Here is an 18,617-nt window from a genome sequence, read left to right as displayed (position 1 = left end):
ACAGGAACTGTGTCTGCACTTGTTAGCTTGTATCTAGCATTAACACAACAATCATTAACAAAGGTTAACTTATCACCCCCCCCCCCCCCCAAGAATGATTTAACAGCCACACTTTAAGGAGACTTGATGCATTTAATATAAGGACGAAGAATAACTATTTACAAAAGCAAGAACTGTACACATCTGCAGGATTTGCTTTACTCTACCACCACACGCACTCATCTCATTCCTTGACCATCACACATAATCTGTGTTGAAGTCATAAGCTTCATCCTCCTCAGTCACCTGATCCAAATGAAAAGAGTCTTCTGTTTGGGCACCAAGTTGTTCACCTTTGTGGAGAGAAAAAAATGATGTTTTAAAACCAAGATTGCACCCAAGTGGAGGCTGAGAAAACTACCATCTTTAAACCCACCTGAGTGGGGCCTTTCCAATATTGCTTGAGCTTTTTCTGGCTTTTGGGCTGGCTTAAAGCTGACTTCAGTATCCTCCTACAAGAGAAAAGCAGTCAGGGTGGACTGGTTTCTGGTTCAAGGGACATGGATGTGTGCAGGCTACTGTTTTAATTCTATTTCCTGGGGAGAGTCCAATGATTAACTTAGAGAACACTTATGAAATATAATTTCCCACAACCTATTTCCCTGTTTGACCACTTAGGTCTAGTTCATGGAAATTAACCTTTTGAAACCATGGGCTTAAATTTTCACCAAAAATCCCTTTAAGCTAACTTACATCAGCACTGTCCGAATCCTCTTCCCCCATACTAGTGTCATCATCATCTTCCGACTCTTCCTCAGAGATATGATTTTCATCTATTATGCCATTTATCAATCCAGAAGACTCAAACACAATACTGGAGTTCATGCTAGGAGAGTGGATGGCTAGAAAGGTGTAAGTTGGATAAGTTATTCTTCTGACTTGCTTAGGGTGATACACTGAATGATATGAGTGATACAGATACTTCTGAAAAGTCCTATTCACCTTTAATGCTGCTTGCATTGTCCTGAGCCAGCTGGTCTCGATTAAATCCCTGTTGCATTGCTGCTACAATATCTTCAGTAAGGTGTGGTGAAAAGTTGAAAGACGGAGGAGGTTTACAATGATAACTCAGTCTAGCTCTGGGGAAAGACAAGATAATCAAGATTATGACTGCACTGTCAGAAGTTGAGAATTAAAAGATTTCAGTTACTCAAAAAAAAAGCCCTTACCCTGTCCACTCAGAGAGCAGCATTCTAGCAGCACCGTGGCTGTCTGGAACATTCCCCTTTTTGTGCATTCCCCTCTTTTGTGCAAGCAATATTAAAAATTCCAGGGAATTTCTATAGTTTGGAATTCTGTAGTGCAGTATGAGCTGAAATGAAACAGGAAAGGCTTTTCACCTGGTTCAATGCTCATCTGAACAGCAACCCCCCACCCCCCAATTCATTAAAGCAACCCGAATCTCAATTCCCTGCCTCAACCGACGGCCCTCTCGTTTACACAGGTTTGAGACTCAGTTTAGGGAAAGGAGGTGACAGGATTTTGAGAAGCAGCAGAATACTTTACCTGTTTCTTACTGCAGTGCTTCAACACTGCACTCATCAACTCTAACACGGCCTTTTCATCTGCAGTATTTGTAAGACTCCTCAAAGCTAGAGCAACTGCTGTATTATAAGGGGATGCAATAAGGCACGGACTATCTAGCATCTTTATATGCTTGTCAACACTGACTATTTGCATGTTCCTAAAAAGAGAAGAGAAACCGCTGGTTGAAAAAAAAAAAAGCAACCAAGAAAAAAGTTAAAATTTAACATGAAACATGAAGCTCAGGGTTGGATTGAACAAACTCAGCATGGTATGTCAGTTCCAACTTTCATCATAGGCTTACATTTAGCAGAAATTTGAGCGTTTACATTTGACGTATCTCACTTCCACCACAAGTCAAGCTGAAATTTTACCCTTGAACAGGGCCTTATGTATAAAACCTTAGGGATATCAATTGAAGTAATTACAGAGGCTATTTATTCTACCAAAGCTCATTTAGGTTTCTATAACACCACCTCTTTCAAATGATGTTCTGACCCCTACATAGGTACTATTTCATGATCCGATTCTAAATATGTGCAGGAAATTATCCATAATGGGTGTGGGGTATTTTGTGTGTGTGTCGGGGAGGGGGGAAGCACACCTACCTGGTAATTCCCCTGGCTGGACCCACGATGCAAGCGCTTGTCTTTTTTAAGCTATTGATTATGCTACTTTTCCCCACACTGGGGAAACCTATACATAGGAGGGAAAACAAATACAACCATTAAAATCACAGATACATAAATATTTCCACATAAATATTTCCTGGCAATCCTCAGAGCAAGATCAGAGTTGGATCTGATGTCTTCACTTTTACAGTAAGACTATTTGTTTCCTCATCACTTCTCACTCAAGTACTGAAAAGGATGTAAAAACAATCTTATGAATCAACTTTGAATGTGCTACAGCTTTTTTTTTAAAAAAAGCCAGCATTTTAGTTGTCCACCTGAAAGTTGCCATCACAAAAGTGAGTCCCACTGTGCCCATTTATCAAACCTCTAGGAGGTAGGATAGGAAAATTTGTTTTCCACAGCTTGAATCAGACGTAGTTAACTCACAAGGATCCCCCCCAAGTGCCATCGCCAACAAAAAGAATTGACTCCCAAGAACTGACTTTAAAAGGAAAAGTCAAAAGGAAAGAAGCATCCCCATGGGAATCCACTTCCTTGCTATGGAATGGAGCAGTAACTCCCAAGGCAAATTTCCAGGATAATTAATTACTTAATAAAAAATAACCTCCTGAGAAAAGGGCTATATCAATCCCAGGGGATAATGTCCACTCACCAATCACACCAACATGGATGGTCTTATTGTCCATCTTGCAAAAGTTTTGAAGAAGTTTCAATAAGCCCTCACCTCCAACGCAGGTACGGCCAATTGAGAGGTTGATCCGGCCAGCCTTACTATCCATTCGCTTCTTCCTTGACTTAAAAAACCCCAATTAAAACATCACTTAAGTACCACAAACACTCCCTGGAACCATACAATAGCCAAATACGCTAGTCCCCTTGTAGGCCTGTTTCAGTAGTTCAAACCTCTTAAATTATCCTTTGTAACATTTTCCTAAGATTCACTTCATATGGGCCAATCTCCGAATGAGGCCTTGATGTCAGCCTGAGAAATGACCATTTGGTTCATTTCAAAACAGTGATAACTAAATCCTTTACTGAATGGGATGAAATCAGAGTTGGATCTTGTATTCTTCACTCTTGTGTCCAGAGCGATCAGTTTCATCACAGTTCAACCCAGACAAAAATGAGACCACCAAATATCTTACTGCTACAACCTGGTAAGTCTTACCGGGTTTACTTTATCTTTCGGTTGCACTGAGGATTTGAAAACAACCGTTGGAAATTCTTTCTGCAAGTACCGCAACCATCTCTTCAAGTTTTCCTTGGGTACCAGATCTGGGAAAGAAAATTAGTTAAAACAAGTTGCCAATATTGAGATTGGCACCTGGCCTGGTGGGATTTTCTTGAACCAGGTCCAACTGGATTAATTTTCTGTTTTATATTGTTTAATTTGAAGACGTTAAAACTAGGCAGGTTTTAGTTTTTCTTAGTAAGCAATGATGCAGTTTTAATATAAATACAATATGCTTTGCCAAATGTTTTTGTTCAAATTTATCTAGTTACTAAACTTAATCATTAGAGATGAGCTACCTAAATTTTCCATTGACACTAACACGCAAGCAGCAAAACTGGCACCCAGCACTCCTTTGAGCATGAGCAACAAGTACGGGCATTAATATTGGCAAGATTTAGGTCAGAGTTGGATCTCACAGTCTTCAACGGTTTATCAGACTGATCAGATATTTTCCTCATTCCTCACAAGCCATACAGCAGAAAAAACCTCAAATCGTGGTGGTTTTCCTTCCTTACCTGCTTTATTTAAGACAAGCAATAGCTTTTTGTTTCCTCCAGACTTGATAATGAGTTGTTCCACTTGAGAACACCTGCACCCTAGAGGATCCCTGGCATCTAAAACTTCCAGCACAACATCCGACTCCTCAATCACCTATATATACATATGTATAAAAAAACAGATCAGAATCATATACTTCTTCAGCAGCAGAACTACAATCAGTCACAAGATCTTCCTCATCAATCCTGGGGCAAAATCAGAGTTGGATCTGATGTCTTCACCGTCACAATAAGACTATGTGTATCATCATCATCTCTTGCCCAAATGGAGAAAATGACTGGAAAGGCAAATTCAATATTCTGTAGGAATGACTGGCCTAATCACATTGTGAGAAACCAAACAGGGCCATCGCCACTTGTGTACATTATCTTAATTCACCCATAAGCCAGGAAGAGAAAATAGTACTCTCCCACGTACTTAGTCTCCTACCCCGGACAAGAATTAATGTACGCCACCACTGCCACTAAATTCACATCCTTCAGTCGCTCCCCTTACCTGCAGTTAATTTTAATGTCCATCTCCCCCATCAGACGCTAAACTCCCCAAGGACAGGGATTGTGTCTACCGCCTGCATCGCCCTCCCCCAAATGCTTAGTACAGTGCTCGGCACAAAACAAGCAAAGACCCCTGATTGACTGTTGGGAAAATACCTTTTTAAGTTCCCTACAAAAGGATCCTTTTAGATTTTTGTTGTCTGGTTTGTTTGACGGCTGTTCTTTGGGTTTCACAGGCTCCTGAATGTGAGAAAAGGACAAATTCAGAATTTGAACATGAGATACAATATATAATCTTAGATATCACCACCTTAAATATAGCCCCCTTTCCCAAAATCCTAAAACAGCGATCCCATTTTGTCCTCACAGTGTCCCTCTGAGATAAGGCAGAAGCAGATTTCATCATAACAGCCTCCATTTTATAGATGAGAAAACCAAGGCTTGCTCAAGATCACTTAGCAGGCCGCCAGCAGCAGAGCTGGGCTAGAACAACCCAGGGCCCTCCAATGGCCAGACTCATGCCCTTTTAAAAGGAGGCAATAACCCTCACTACAATAAACAAATGTACGTTGAGAAGCAGCGTGGTTAAGTGGCAAGAGCATGGGCTTGGGAGTCAGAGGATGTGGGTTCTAATCCACTTGTCTGCTGTGTGACCTTGGGCAAGCCAATTCACTTCTCTGGGCCTCGGTTCCCTCATCTGTAAAATGGGGATTAAAGACCGTGAGCCCCACGTGGGACAACCTAATTACCTTGTATCTACCCCAGTGCTTAGAACATAGTAATTACTTAACAAATACCACAATAATAACAATGATACATGAGAGTGCCGAGATGGCTTGTGAATTGCCGTAGCTAAATAGGGAAAAAGGTGCAAACAAGGAACTGGAGGTCTTAACAGGAGCAGATTATAGGCTGGGATGTAATAGAAGACAACAGAGAAGTAAAATCAGCTTGAAGCCAGATGTCAGAAATTTCGTTTTATTGAAAAGCCCATGGAGTCACCTGAAACTTAAGATCTGTGGGGCAAGGAAGATGGTCGTAGTAGTATCGGCTAGAGGTGTGGATATGGAGATCATCTGAATAACTGATATCATGTGAGCAGAAGGACTTCCCATGAAATTGAGTTTAATGTGAGAAAAGCAGAGGGCCCAAAAATGAGCCCCGAGGGATACCCACAGATAAAGGGGAAGAAAAGAATGGGAGCAGGCAAATGAAATTGGGAAGACCAGGTGAGAACCAGGAGAATATTACTTACCATGATAAAAGCAACAGAATAGAATGGAGGCCATGGGCATAGATGGCCAAATCCAGCTTACGCAGGAAAGGACCGACAGTTGGAGGGTGCACTAATGGAATTTTTCTGGTATAGAAGATTTGTACTCGCTTTAAGGCAAAGAGCAAGGAGCCAGATGAGTGAGATTTTTGAATGCCAAGTGAGCATATTTCAAGTGTGAGAATGGGACCAAGGCTTACGTAGAAGGGTTTAGCCTTCAAGAGTAATCAAGAGATCTCCTGGAAACGACAGCGAAAGGAGAATGTGGATTTCAGGGAAGTTGAACAGTCATACCTTCTTTACCGGTTCTTCCTTTGGGGTAGAAACATTTTGAGCTTCTAGTTTTTTCTTGGCCCGTTCCTTCTGTCTCTCCAATTTCTGCTGTTGTTTTAATTCTTCAAGCTATTTCCCCACCATGGAAAAGAATATTGGGCAGGTTTATTGAAATGCACTTTTCTTTTCACCCCAGTAAAAGACCTCAGAACCGCTAAGCTTCTAGGCCTGAGCCTGGATGAGATGGAGGGAGTCCAAGGCTCCTTAGTAACTCACCCTAGGTAAGTATTTGATTTAATTCCTAATTAATTTCCACCTCCCATTTCTGTACTTGGTTACTTACTACCTCTCAATTCCCCCATCCTGTAGCACTTGCAATCTCCCCTCAAGGTTACAGAGGGCAGGATTCATGTCTTCTAATTCTTCTGTACTTTCCCAAGAGCTTAGTATACTGCAGGAGGTGCTCAATAAATGCTGCTGATTGATTTGCAATTTTGCTGTACCTGCTGTTTCCTTTGCTCGGCCTCTCGAAGAAGTGCCTCCTTAAAAGGAGCACTGTTAGGAATTCCTGGATCAGTCTTTCGCTTTTTATGTCCTCGTTTCTTGGCTTCTTTTCTGACCTTTCTCTTGTGCTCCCGTACCTATCGTAAGGGGAAAAAAAATCCTCAGGTCAGTTCAAGGCCCCTCAGTCAATCTACAAAACACACCACCACGCCCACAATGAGGCAAAAATCTGATTTAATTTTGTCATGAAGTATTTGTTTCAACCACAAAGGCAAGGGAAAAAGAAAGTAGGTAGATTGATGGCAGACAAGATGCACAATCCCCAACAACTCTTGCATTCAGGGAAGGCCACCAGCAGAGACAAATATAACAAGAACCCCACCCCCCACCCCCATACAGGGGCTGTAAGGATTCCCCAGAGAGGGCAGGGTCCTCTGTAGTCACCAGAATACTTCCTAATTGGTCCCATGCCAGACTTGGGATAATACAGAGTCCAAGGATTCCTGGCTTTTGACATTCCTAGGTGCGCTGCTCATTCGGTGCTATCAATCTTCCAACAGCCCACACCTTTTACATGGCGAGGGTGAAAGGCCTAGTCTGTATGTGTAACTCTGATTTCCCCATGGGTTTGTGCGGAAGACCCACCTTTTTTTGGATCTTGTAGCGCTTATGGCAGGTCATCCGCTTACTTGCTTTCTTCAACTCTGAAAACAGAAAGACATGTAAGACAAAGCAGAGACCAGCGTTTCTCTAAAATAGTAGTATCCAAGCTCATCCAGTTAAAGGCATCCACCAGCCTTCTTCACCAGTGCTTGGGTGTCTCCCCTCCGACGTATATATTTCTGAGATCTGGGTCAGAAATAACGAGGTCAGACCAATGTATTATTAATCCCTGGAGAAATCCTACTGAAGACCTGTCTTCTCTGTTCAAAATCATGCCAACTACTAAACATCTGAAAAGGCGACTGTCACAACAATCCTCTCACATTCCGGTCCGGGAGATAATGAAAATGACCGTGATATTTGTTAAGTGTTTATGCCAAACACTGTAGTAAATGCTGGGATAGTTACAAGATCCTTTGGTCGTCCCCTGTCCCACGTGGAGATCGTAGTATTTGCGGGGAGGAGAACCAGCATTGAATTCCCATTTCACAGACGAGGAAAACGGGGCACAGAAGTGAAGTGACTCGCCCAAGACCACAAAGCAGACAAGTGGCGGATCCGGGATTAGAATCCAGGTCCTGAACTCTCTTTCTACTAGGCCACGTGTCCGCGGCACCGTGTCCGCCTGATCTCTGACACTATCCCGCACCCAAGAGAGTAATGATGGTATTTGCTAAGGTTTACTATGCGCCAAGCGCTGGGATTGTCCCAAGTGGGGCTCACAGTCTTAATCCCCTTTTCCCACAAAACTGAGGCCCAGAGAAGTTAAGTGATTTGCCCAAAGTCACCCAGCTGACAAGTGGCGGAGCCGGGATTAGAACCCACGACCTCTGTGACTTCCAAACCCGTGCTTTTTCCACTAACCCACGCTGCGCTCTGCAGGAAGGCCACTCTCAACCATCGCTCCCCGTTACACTCGCCCAAAGCCTCAGCCATTTTCGCCATTTTCCCCGAGGGACCGAGGACACGTGCTCGGCTCCCCAGCGGGCAGTTCTGGAGCCAGTTCCCAGGCCTGCGAGTCGGAAGGTAATGGGTTCTAATCCCGACTGGGCCACTTGTCTGCTGTGTACCTTGGGCAAGTCACTTCACCTCTCTGTGCCTCAGTTCCCTCACCTGTAAAATGGGGTTGGAGACTGTGAACCCCACGTAAGAACTGTGTGCAAACCGATCTGCTTGTAGTATCCATCCCGGCGCCGAGTACAGTGCTTTCCACATAATAAGCGCTTAACAAAGACCGTAATTATTATCAGGTCACGGAGGCAAACCAAATCCCCGGCCTTTCTTTCCCGGAGCGGCGAATCCTCTCGGTCCCGGTTAAAGCCTAGTAAGATTGTGCCGACCGACAAACGGCAGGATCCCTTTTTTCACGGTGTCTACTATGCTCTATTTGCCAGATTAAACACTGGGGTCGTTGGAACGTAATCAAGTTGGCCGTAGTCCATGTCCCTCGTGGGGCTCAGTCTTAATCCCCGTTTTACAGACGAAGGAACCGAGGCCCGGAGAAGCGAGGCTGGGATTAGAACCCAGGCCCGGCCTCTTCCCACTAGGCCACGCTGCCCTGCGGAAGGTGGGCCCCCGACTGATTAGTTGGTATCATCGTCATCAATCGTATTTATTGAGCGCTTACTATGTGCAGAGCACTGTACTAAGCGTTTGGGAAGTACAAATTGGCAACATCTAGAGACAGTCCCTACCCAACAGTGGACTCACAGTCTAAAAGGGGGAGACGGAGAACAAAACCAAACATAGAAACAAAATAAAATAAATAGAATAGATATGCACAAGTAAAATAGATAAATAAATAAACAGGGTAATAAATATGTACAAACATATATCATCATCATCATCAATCGTATTTATTGAGCGCTTACCATGTGCAGAGCACTGTACTAAGCGCTTGGGAAGTACAAATTGGCAACATCTAGAGACAGTCCCTACCCAACAGCGGGCTCACAGTCTAAAAGGGGGAGACAGAGAACAAAACCAAACATACTAACAAAATAAAATAAATAGAATAGATATGTACAAGTAAAATAAACAAACAGGGTAATAAATATGTACAAACATATATACAGGTGCTGTGGGGAAGGGAAGGCGGTAAGATGGGGGGATCATCATCATCATCAATCGTATTTATTGAGCGCTTACTATGTGCAGAGCACTGTACTAAGCGCTTGGGAAGTCCAAATTGGCAACATCTAGAGACAGTCCCTACCCAACAGCGGGCTCACAGTCTAAAAGGGGGAGACAGAGAACAAAACCAAACATAGGAACAAAATAAAATAAATAGAATAGATATGCACAAGTAAAATAGATAAATAAATAAACAGGGTAATAAATATGTACAAACATATATCATCATCATCAATCGTATTTATTGAGCGCTTACCATGTGCAGAGCACTGTACTAAGCGCTTGGGAAGTCCAAATTGGCAACATCTAGAGACAGTCCCTACCCAACAGCGGGCTCACAGTCTAAAAGGGGGAGACGGAGAACAAAACCAAACATACTAACAAAATAAAATAAATAGAATAGATATGCACAAATAAAATAGAGTAATAAATATGTACAAACATATAGGGGGAGAGGAAGGAAGGGGCTCAGTCTATGCAAAGAGACAGGAATCCGGCCCCTTTCCCCAACTTTCCCGAGCCCGACTCACTAGGCCGCTTCATGGCGGCGGCGGCGGTTCGGGTCCTCCCGGCCGCGGCGTCCGCCCAGCTCGAGCACCACGTGCAAGTGAGGCGCGCCCGTCCCACCACGTCGGGGGGATGCGTTCGCGGCGCCGTAAAGCACGCTGGAGGCCGAGCGCGCGCACGCAGGCACGCAGGCACGCACGCAGGCACGCACGCTCCCTCCCTCCCTCCCTCCCTCGCTCCCTTAATCTGGCCCCCACCCAATCCCTTGTACGCGCACGGTCGTGCAGAGCCGGTCTCGCTTGGAGCGATCGGCGGCAACAGGAGGACCCGCAGGAACCCTAGGAGGGCGACCCCGAGGACCAGCAGCCGTGGCGGCCACGGGGCGGGGGGCGGCGGTCGGGGACCGCGGCCGGGGTTGCAGGCGGAGGAACAGCTGGGTAAGGCCGAGGGGTTCCGGAGGCCCCAGGAGGCCGGGCCCGGGCTCCTTTGTGTGACCGCTCGTTTGGGGGGGAGTAGCCCCCAACGGCAGGGACGGGGCTGGGAGGCCAAGCCGCCCCCCCCCCCTTCCCTCTCCGGGAGATCTTTGCTGCCGATCTGGGGGGGTCGGGGACCTTTGTGTTGGCCCGGCGGTGAATGTGCGTCCTCCCTCGTAGCCAAGCCCCTCCCCCGCTCTCACCTGCCTTTGTTTCCTCCTCCTGGGCACATTTGGGTCCCCAGACCCGGTTACAAATAGGCAGGCGCGCGCCCCGAAGTTGCCGAATTTCCTCCCTGGCCCCCGCCCCGCTTCCCCTTGCCTCTGCTAACGGGCTGGATCCCCTATGGCAACATCGCGGATGGCAATCAATCAATCAATCGTATTTATTGAGCGCTTACTATGTGCAGAGCACTGTACTAAGCGCCTGGGAAGTACAAATTGGCATCACATAGAGACAGTCCCTACCCAACAGTGGGCTCACGGTCTAAAAGGGGGAGACAGAGAACAGAACCAAACATACCAACAAAATAAAATAAGTAGGATAGAAATGTACAAGTGAAATAAATAAATGAATAGCTCCCCGGTTGCCCTGATCTCCTGCCGCCCGGGCGGCGGGGTTGGCGGGGTCACCCGGGGTTTGGAAGCAGGCCTGGGGGGGCCAAGAGGGGGGCGGTGCTTACCCTGTGCCGAGCACTGTGCAGTAGAGCTCCTGGACACGATCCCCGCCCACCAGGGAATTTCCAGGCTGGCGGGTTGACGCGAGGATTGGAGCACCTCCTTGCCCGGTACTTTATAAACTTCCAATTCTTGCAGAGCTCCATCCCCCGCCCTACATCATCATCATCATCGATCGTATTTATGGAGCGCTTACTAGGTGCAGAGCACTGTACTAAGCGCTTGGGAAGTCCAGATTGGCAACATCTAGAGACAGTCCCTACCCAACGGCGGGCTCACAGTCTAAAAGGGGGAGACAGAGAACAAAACCAACAGGTTGGGGTTACCGACGCCCAGGTAAGGAAAGGCCTGGGCCCTCTCCATCCCCCCCCATCTTACCTCCTTCCCTTCCCCACAGCACCTGTATATATGTTTGTACAGATTTATTACTCTATTTTACTTGTACACATCCAGTCTATTTTGTTAGTATGTCCGGTTTTGTTCTCCGTCTCCCCCTTCGAGACTGGGAGCCCACTGTTGGGTAGGGACTGTCTCTCGATGTTGCCAATTTGGACTTCCCAAGCGCTTAGTACAGTGCTCTGCACCTAGTAAGCGCTCAATAAATACGATTGATGATGATGATGACCGAGCTGCTCCCGGGAACTGGTTTAGGTTACAGTCTCCTTCTCAAAACAAAGTGGAATGTAAGACCGTAATTCTGCCACGCCAGGGCCAAATCATCACCAAAATCCGGCACCTTAACCCGCGGGTACCAGTTTGGAGGTGAATTTCTCAGCCCTGGGTCCAAACTCGAATTTCCCATTTCGAAGGTATCCAACTGCTTTCCCTTGTTCTGTTGCTGCTCCTAAAGTGTCAGAAACAGCATGCGTCTGGTCAGAGAATGTTGCTATTCATTTGCTCGCTGTTGTTTTGGTGTGCTCTTCTAGTGAAGGCTACCTAGGTTTTTTTCAAATACCGTATGCATGTTCTGGGAGCAGAACTTTTTTTTTTGGACCTCCCCTAGTACACTTGCAGCCCCAAATGAGTTTTATTTTCTCAAACCCCTTGAAAAAAAATCTTTAAAGCCTAATTGTCAAGCGTCACGACGCTCATTGCGTACTGTGAAAGAGAAATTAAGAAATGTTCTAAACCGGAGAGAGGAATGTCCGGTATTGGAAGCCTTGATGAATAAAACACAGATAGAGGTAGACCAGATTAAAAATGCCAGCTCCGTGTTTTGGAAGATAGAAGATGAATCTTGGCGGTTGGGGGTTGGCTCATAGTGTGCCTGAGGTTTTCAGAGAGCTGGTGTTTTACTGTTTTCCGGCCAACAGGATGTTGCTTGTAATTCAGAAATTACACTTGCTCGTTGTAGAACTAGAGAATTTTGAGGAGAAACAGTGGCTAGATCAGTGTAGGACAGACTAGATGCTTAAACACTTTGATTCCGGAGTATCATTAAATGGTAACAGGATGCCTATAAATCTTTATATCTGAATTGAAGGGAGAACAGTTGGCAAGCTTTTTCTGGAGGGAAAAAGAGGCTTTTCAATAGGATTCATCGAGTGTGAATGGTTGGGAAGTCTTTGACCGTGTTCTGCAGCTACAAAAGACATAAGGGAATTTTAAAATGTTGGCTGAAGGATATGAAAAAGCGTTGAATTCGAAAGCCACGCAGATAAGTTACAGAAAGTTTTACAGGCTGCCAGAATTTTTAAGTCAGTGCCCTGTCCCTCTTCCCATCCTCAGGTGAGTCTGTTCTATATAGGTGATAAAACAAATAAAATAACTCCTTTTCTGTAATCCACATCATATATTATTGGTCCCAGGCCCAAGACTTAAAAGCAAAGTTGTGTTGAGTGTCTTTCCTGGAAACAGCTTTAGTTCCCCCCAAACTTACTGTGAATAGCATGACTGAGCTGAGGACTGTAGGCTTTAAAAACACACACACATGCACACTTCTGTTTGTAATAGATACCATTTCTGAATTGTTAAAATGCATTACAAGAAATTTTTTTCATAAATACACATGTATTAGCCAAGAGGCATGAATAGTTTGAAATAGAAATTGTTTATGCATTTTCTTTATGTTTTAGTTCGCCAAATGCAGTTTCGATTCTATTATCAAATGTGGGCTGTGGTCCTGTCAGGGTGCAATTGCTTTATATTGTTGAACAACGCATCTTGGGGTAGAGAGAAGTTTCCAGTCTGATCCAATCTAATGCATCTGGCTGGTATCTTTTTTCTGCTAGAATCATGAAATAGAAATATAATTTTTATCAAGAAAAGAGGTTGAAAATGTTTTTATTTAGTTAAATTTTATATGTTCCTGATAGTTTATATGGCTTTTTGTTTTGAAGAGGACATCTTGTAGAGAAGGGCACATCTTTTCTCAATTGATATTGTATGCAAGCTTTCCCTAGGCTGTCCTTGTAATATAAAAACTCTTCTTTGTTTTCTCTCACGGCACCTCTTCTCCCATCCCCCAAACACATACTGACTTCCAGCTCTGAGACTGAACTCCCTTCAGTCAAACGGAGTGAGAGTTGAGCAGTCATGTTTTTGTTTCTAACGTCTGATTTAAGGACAGTTTACTCCAAACAAGGAGTAACATCTGTGAAGCATCGGCAGGGCCACCGGAATAATGCACAGTACCGTATCGGATTTTTTTTTAATTCCAGAAATTTGGTGTTTCCGTCCCTGCAGAAAATTTTAGCAGAAGTTTTATAGGTATAAGAAAATTAATTTATATGCTCCTCCTCCTCCACAACTTTCCTTAATAGTTCTCTTTGAATGTTTTTAGTCATCTCAGGCCTCCTTTTTAATCCTTGACCCTTCCTTTCTACCTCCCCCTTTCCTTCCTTGTTCTTCTCTTTCAGTTTTGAATGTACTAACACCTTTGCCGAATCAGCACTTCTAAAGCCCTGCTTTCTCCTACTAGCTTAACTTGGCATTCAGACGTTATGAGGAGCCTGGCTTTTCGAGGTGCTGGTTGTCCTCTGGTAAATCTGGTAAATTGCTGGTCATCTGCACACCCTTTCTGCTTTTCCTGTCCCTGACCCGCCCCTCCACCCCCCACTGCTCTCACCTTGGACCTTTTGAGTTTTCTTATTCTGTTCATAAAGAATTTCTCATTGTCATCAAGCTCATCTGAGTGCTTGTAATGGATCCTTTGCAGAGTATAACACGTCGGCACTTTTTATTTGACCGTTCTGACAGTTCATCGGCCCTTCTTTAAAAAACACCACCACACACACTTGTTATCTCTGACTGACACACTTTGAAGAGTATGTAAATGAAGCTCACTTTTAGCCAACTTCAAAAGGAGCTCAGCAAATGTGAAGTGAGGAGGCAAGCAGTATGCTTCTAATTGTTCCCCAGAATTCATCTCAGCAGGTAAAGTGGACCAGAAACCGCAACCTTCACCCTGTGGTATTTTCCTTAGTCGTTTACGGGTTTGTGCTCCTGGCACGGGAACCCCGACAGTATAATTGGCTCCGGAGCAAGTGGACTAGTCAACAGTGCTTCTTCCCCTTTTTGCTGGCAGCCAATGTGCTTTTGCTCCTCTGCTGTAGCTGCCAGTGTCACGGGGGAAATAAGCACTGATGCACAGTTGCGATAGTTTCGTCTCGATTTCAGAAAGGGATTGTGGTTGAACAGAATTAGCCGTCGTGGGGCTTTTTGAAACCCTCTGTGTCTTAGGCCTAGGTCTCTAGTAGCGATTAGAGTTCTTCTGGTTGAGACAACTACCTAGCAACTGGTCTGAAAGTAACAAGCGATATTCTCATCTGCCTCAAGATATGTTCATGAGAGTGTCTGGTCAGAGGAATTTAGAATTTGGAGTGAGCAAATGATCTACATTTTCCATTCTTGGTCATCAGCAAGACTGAAGCACTTTTAGCTAGCCTCAAGGACTGAGTTGAGATGGTAAAGTCTATTCTCTCCCCCCTTCCCCAAGTCCCTTCTCTTGCCAACAGGTCAAAATCACTCAGTTCCCCTCTAAGAATAATAATTGCAGTGTTTGTTTAGCGCTTACTCTGTGCCAGGCACTGCGCTAAGCGCTGGGGTGGATACGAGCAAATCGGGTTGGACACAGTCCCTGTCCCACGTGGGGTTCTCAGTCTCAATCCCCATTTTACAGATGAGGTAACTGAGGGCCAGGGAAGTGAATTTATTCATTCATTCAATCATATTTATTGAGCACTTACTGTGTGCAGAGCACTGTACTAAGCGCTTGGGAAGTACAAGTTGGCAACACATAGAGACGGTCCCTGCCCAACAGTGGGCTCACAGTCTAGAAGGGGGAGACAGAGAACATAACAAAACATATTAACAAAAGAAAATAAATAGAATAAATATGTACAAATAAAATAGAGTAATAGATACATACAAACATATATACATCTATACAGGTGCTGTGGGGAGGGGAAGGAGGTAAGGCGGGGGAATGGAGAGGGGGAGGAGGGGGAGAGGAAGGAGGGGGCTCAGTCTGGGAAGGCCTCTTGGAGGAGGTGAGCTCTCGGGCCTTGAAGGGAGGAAGGGAGTTAGTTTGGCGGATGTTTGGAGGGAGGGCATTCCAGGCCAGGGGGATGACGTGGGCCGGGAGTCGACGACGGGACAGGCGAGAACGAGGCATGGTGAGGAGATTAGCGGCAGAGGAGTGGAGGGTGCGGGCTGGGCTCAGTAAGTACTCAGTAAATACGATTGAATGAAGTGATTTGCCCAAGGTCACACAGCAGACAAGTGGCGGAGCCGAGATTAGAACCCACGACCTTCTAGCTCCCAAGCCTGTGCTCTATCCACTAGGCCATGCTGTCTTCCCTGGGTGTTTAGTTCCTGACGGACCCTGTGTCAAGGAGAACTGGCGCCGCGTGCATCCACCCACCCACCTCGTGTTCTAGCCAGGTAGACGCATGGGAGCGGCTAGAACGTTCCCTCAGTCTTCAACAGTGTTTTAGCCAAACTAGTGAAAACACGTGTTTTGGAAAAAATGAACGCAGTCTTCTTTTTCCATGCATTTTTGCTCATTCAATTTTCATGAAAATTGCCGTGGAGCAAGGTATCGGTATATAGAAATGACAAAATAATATCGTTTTGGGAAAAGACTGCTATTTTTGGTGTGCCCCAGACAACCATTATATAGTAGTCAGAAATCTAAAAGTCAGTGGCCTTGGATGATGAGGTGTCCTTTGGGTAATAGAATATTGTTAAAGCAATGAAAACAACCATCACTCAAGGTACTGCTAATTTTCAGTGGCCATGGCTAGGTATCACTGTCGTGCATATTAGGGATTCAAAAAGACCTTAAACAAGAATTTCCAACTTACAGCCGCGCTTAGGATTATGAGTCTGATCTTTGCATTTTACAAATGTTGCAGGTATCACTCAACACCATTCAATTTCTCTAGCCATTTCTAGGGGGAATCAGAGAAGGCAGATAGTTAAGACAACTGGCACTGTAAGAAAGTTCTTTTTTAGGCCTTTTAACTCAGCTGAATCTTTGTTTTTCGTGTCTGCCGTGTAGCGCGAGCAGTGTTTTCCCCGGGTACGCGTGGCTCGGCAGAACGAGAGGCTGAGACGATCTGACTCTGACCCCAAGATGTCCTAGGTCCCACTGGAGCTGAAAGTCTGGTAGCTAAAGTCGGCCTGCAATTAAACTTAGTGCTTGAGTCGGGAGTCTGCTCAGTGGGTGTAGCCTAGTGACCTACCAAAAAGTATTTATTGCATAGCCAAGCCTCTCATTTGCACCGTGAGAAATTCGCCTTGTAGTGAAGCAAGAGCTGGATTTCTGGAAGGGACCTGCTGCCACGTGGTAAATTTCAATGTCAGAACATTGTCAATTGTTTCTTACAGAAGAAGTTGGATTCTATGGGTACCAAGAGAAGGAGAGCTACGTCTCCTTCCAGCAGCATCAGCGGGGATTTCGATGACGGCCACCACTCTGCCCACACGCCAGGCCCAAGCAGGAAAAGGAGACGGCTTTCCAATCTCCCAACTGTGGATCCTGTGAGTAATTTGGCTTGACTGATTCTGCAAATCAGGAACTTCTCTGGAATTCTCTCTCAATCAATCAGTCAGTCAATCAGTGGTACTTATGAGCGCTTACTATGTGCAGACGGCTGTTCTAAGAGCTTGGGAGTCAGCTGTATTTATTGAGCACTTTCTGTGTCCAGAGCATTGTACTAACTGCTTGGGAGAGTATGATGCAGCAGTTTGACAGACACATTCCCTGCCCACAACGAGCTTACAGTGTAGAAGGGGAGACAGTCGTTAATATATTTATGTAAGTGCTGTGGGGCTGGCAGCAGAGAGAGTTCAGTACAGCAGAATTAGCAGACACGGTCCCTGCCCATAACGAGCTTACGGTCTAGAAGGGTCAAGTCTCTAGAACAATGGCAGTGTCCAACCTTATTTACAACTATGAGACATGGCCCCATCATAATCCAACGTCTAAAGCGTTGCCACTAATGTGCTAATGTCCAGTGGGAAGGCAGGATTGTGTATCGATCCCAGCGTTTAGCACAGTGCTCAATGAATGCCATTATCAATCAGTCAATCTGGAGCGTTAACTGGGTGCAAATCACTGTCCTAAGCACTTGGGAGAGTCTGATAGACCGGATCCCCGCAATCGAGCTCACCAGTAAAGTCCCGAGCCACTTTCGGTCCCCTAGCATCAAGGTAATACCTCACACCACGCTTGGATAGGCCTAAGGGAGGAGGAGGAGGAGGACAGACAAAATGCCGCAGAACCACAAATGATGTAGCTTAGCCCTGGACAGCTGGGCACGGTGACGGTGAGTACAAGGTAGTTTTGACAAACGTGATGATGTGGAAGGGATTGTCAGTCATGCATTAGCCCAGTTCTTAGTACAGTGCCTGGTACATAGTAAACACTTAACAAATACCGTAATTATTATTATTAGTGTTAACCACACTCTTCCATGTTGATTATAAAAAAAAAATCACCACCTGGAACAATCTTCTTTGAATCCTAAGAACATTTGACTAGAGATGGCTAAGATGTAAGATCTATCCCACCCCCCTCACCTGGTTTTGGTGCCCCTCAAGTAGAATCACGCTGGGGCTTTCTTTTATGAGAAAGCCACTGCTGTGTTTGCATTTTTTAGCAATTTTATATACTATAATCAAAGGCTTTTAATCTAACAAATGCACATCTTCCTCTCTCTCGATAGGGTTGTATGCTGTGAAATTGTAGGCTAAAGTGATCTAGGCTTCAGGGAAAGTAGTAGAGCCATACACGGGCTCAGTTTGTCTGATCACAGCCCGGGGGGTGAGGATGATATTTTTTTTTTGGATTCAATTCCAAACATGAAGCCCAAAACGGTCCTCCTGAGCTGTAGCTCAGCAGACTGACCAAGACTTTTCCAAGCCAACTGGAATCCCAGAGGAGCTAAACCTTGAGGCATGGCTAAATTTCTGTGATTTCAAACCAACTTAGTACTATATAATATGTTGATATTCCCTTGCCACCCCCACCAAAAATAATCCATGCAGATAGGTCCTAGGTGTTAGACTGTGAGTGCCATGTGGGACCAGGACAGTAGCCAGCCTGACTATTTTTTATCTGCCCCAGTCCTTGGCACCGTAGTAAGGGCTTCACAGATAATACTATTATTATCATTGGGAAGAT

The 18,617-nt window shown here is 45.1% G+C and overlaps 2 protein-coding genes and 4 non-coding genes across 12 annotated transcripts in view; 1 reads left to right on the top strand and 5 right to left on the bottom strand.

The window, feature by feature from the left end:
- Nucleotides 1-118: 118 nt before the first annotated feature.
- On the bottom strand, nt 119-9,932 carry GNL3 (G protein nucleolar 3). Its single transcript, XM_038772006.1, has 15 exons — nt 9,861-9,932; nt 7,180-7,238; nt 6,534-6,671; nt 6,052-6,159; nt 4,641-4,724; nt 3,948-4,083; nt 3,367-3,473; nt 2,851-2,992; nt 2,172-2,259; nt 1,546-1,723; nt 1,209-1,351; nt 982-1,118; nt 733-881; nt 416-491; nt 119-332 (listed from the first exon to the last, which is right to left on the bottom strand). The coding sequence occupies exons 1-15, from the start codon at nt 9,871-9,873 to the stop codon at nt 238-240; spliced, it is 1,653 nt and encodes a 550-aa protein (XP_038627934.1). The 5' UTR covers nt 9,874-9,932; the 3' UTR covers nt 119-237.
- Nucleotides 1,796-1,870, bottom strand: LOC119920183. Its single transcript, XR_005447946.1, has one exon. It is a non-coding gene; the product is annotated as a small nucleolar RNA SNORD69 (small nucleolar RNA).
- LOC119920182 lies at nt 2,340-2,411 on the bottom strand. Its single transcript, XR_005447945.1, has one exon. It is a non-coding gene; the product is annotated as a small nucleolar RNA SNORD19 (small nucleolar RNA).
- LOC119920198 lies at nt 3,236-3,316 on the bottom strand. Its single transcript, XR_005447957.1, has one exon. It is a non-coding gene; the product is annotated as a small nucleolar RNA SNORD19B (small nucleolar RNA).
- On the bottom strand, nt 3,819-3,895 carry LOC119920181. The gene has a single exon (XR_005447944.1). It is a non-coding gene; the product is annotated as a small nucleolar RNA SNORD19 (small nucleolar RNA).
- A 235-nt stretch (nt 9,933-10,167) lies between the features above and the next one.
- The window catches only part of PBRM1 (polybromo 1), a 110,508-nt gene continuing 102,058 nt past the window's right edge, over nt 10,168-18,617 (top strand). For 6 of the 7 annotated variants that reach the window (XM_038772074.1, XM_038772071.1, XM_038772073.1 and 3 more), the window contains exons 1-2: nt 10,168-10,274; nt 16,820-16,972. In XM_038772074.1, the coding sequence (XP_038628002.1) occupies nt 16,835-16,972 (138 nt within the window). In that variant the 5' untranslated portion in view covers nt 10,168-10,274; nt 16,820-16,834. The remainder of the gene's footprint in view (nt 10,275-16,819; nt 16,973-18,617) is intronic. The other variant, XM_038772069.1, reaches the window with a different exon arrangement.

The sequence above is a fragment of the Tachyglossus aculeatus genome, chromosome X1 (assembly GCF_015852505.1).
Source record: "Tachyglossus aculeatus isolate mTacAcu1 chromosome X1, mTacAcu1.pri, whole genome shotgun sequence".
In the NCBI taxonomy this organism is placed as follows: Eukaryota; Metazoa; Chordata; class Mammalia; order Monotremata; family Tachyglossidae; genus Tachyglossus; species Tachyglossus aculeatus.
The sequence above is the reverse complement of the archived record's forward strand: the minus strand, read 5'-3'. Positions and strand labels throughout refer to the sequence as shown.

What these genes read in the sequence shown, in the direction of transcription:
- GNL3 (XM_038772006.1), bottom strand. An exon ending in GCTACAAGATCCAAAAAAAG is followed by an intron (nt 6,672 to 7,179) that starts GTGGGTCTTCCG and finishes CCCTTACGATAG; the next exon opens with GTACGGGAGCACAAGAGAAA. An exon ending in ATTGGAAAGGCCCCACTCAG is followed by an intron (nt 333 to 415) that starts GTGGGTTTAAAG and finishes CTCTCCACAAAG; the next exon opens with GTGAACAACTTGGTGCCCAA.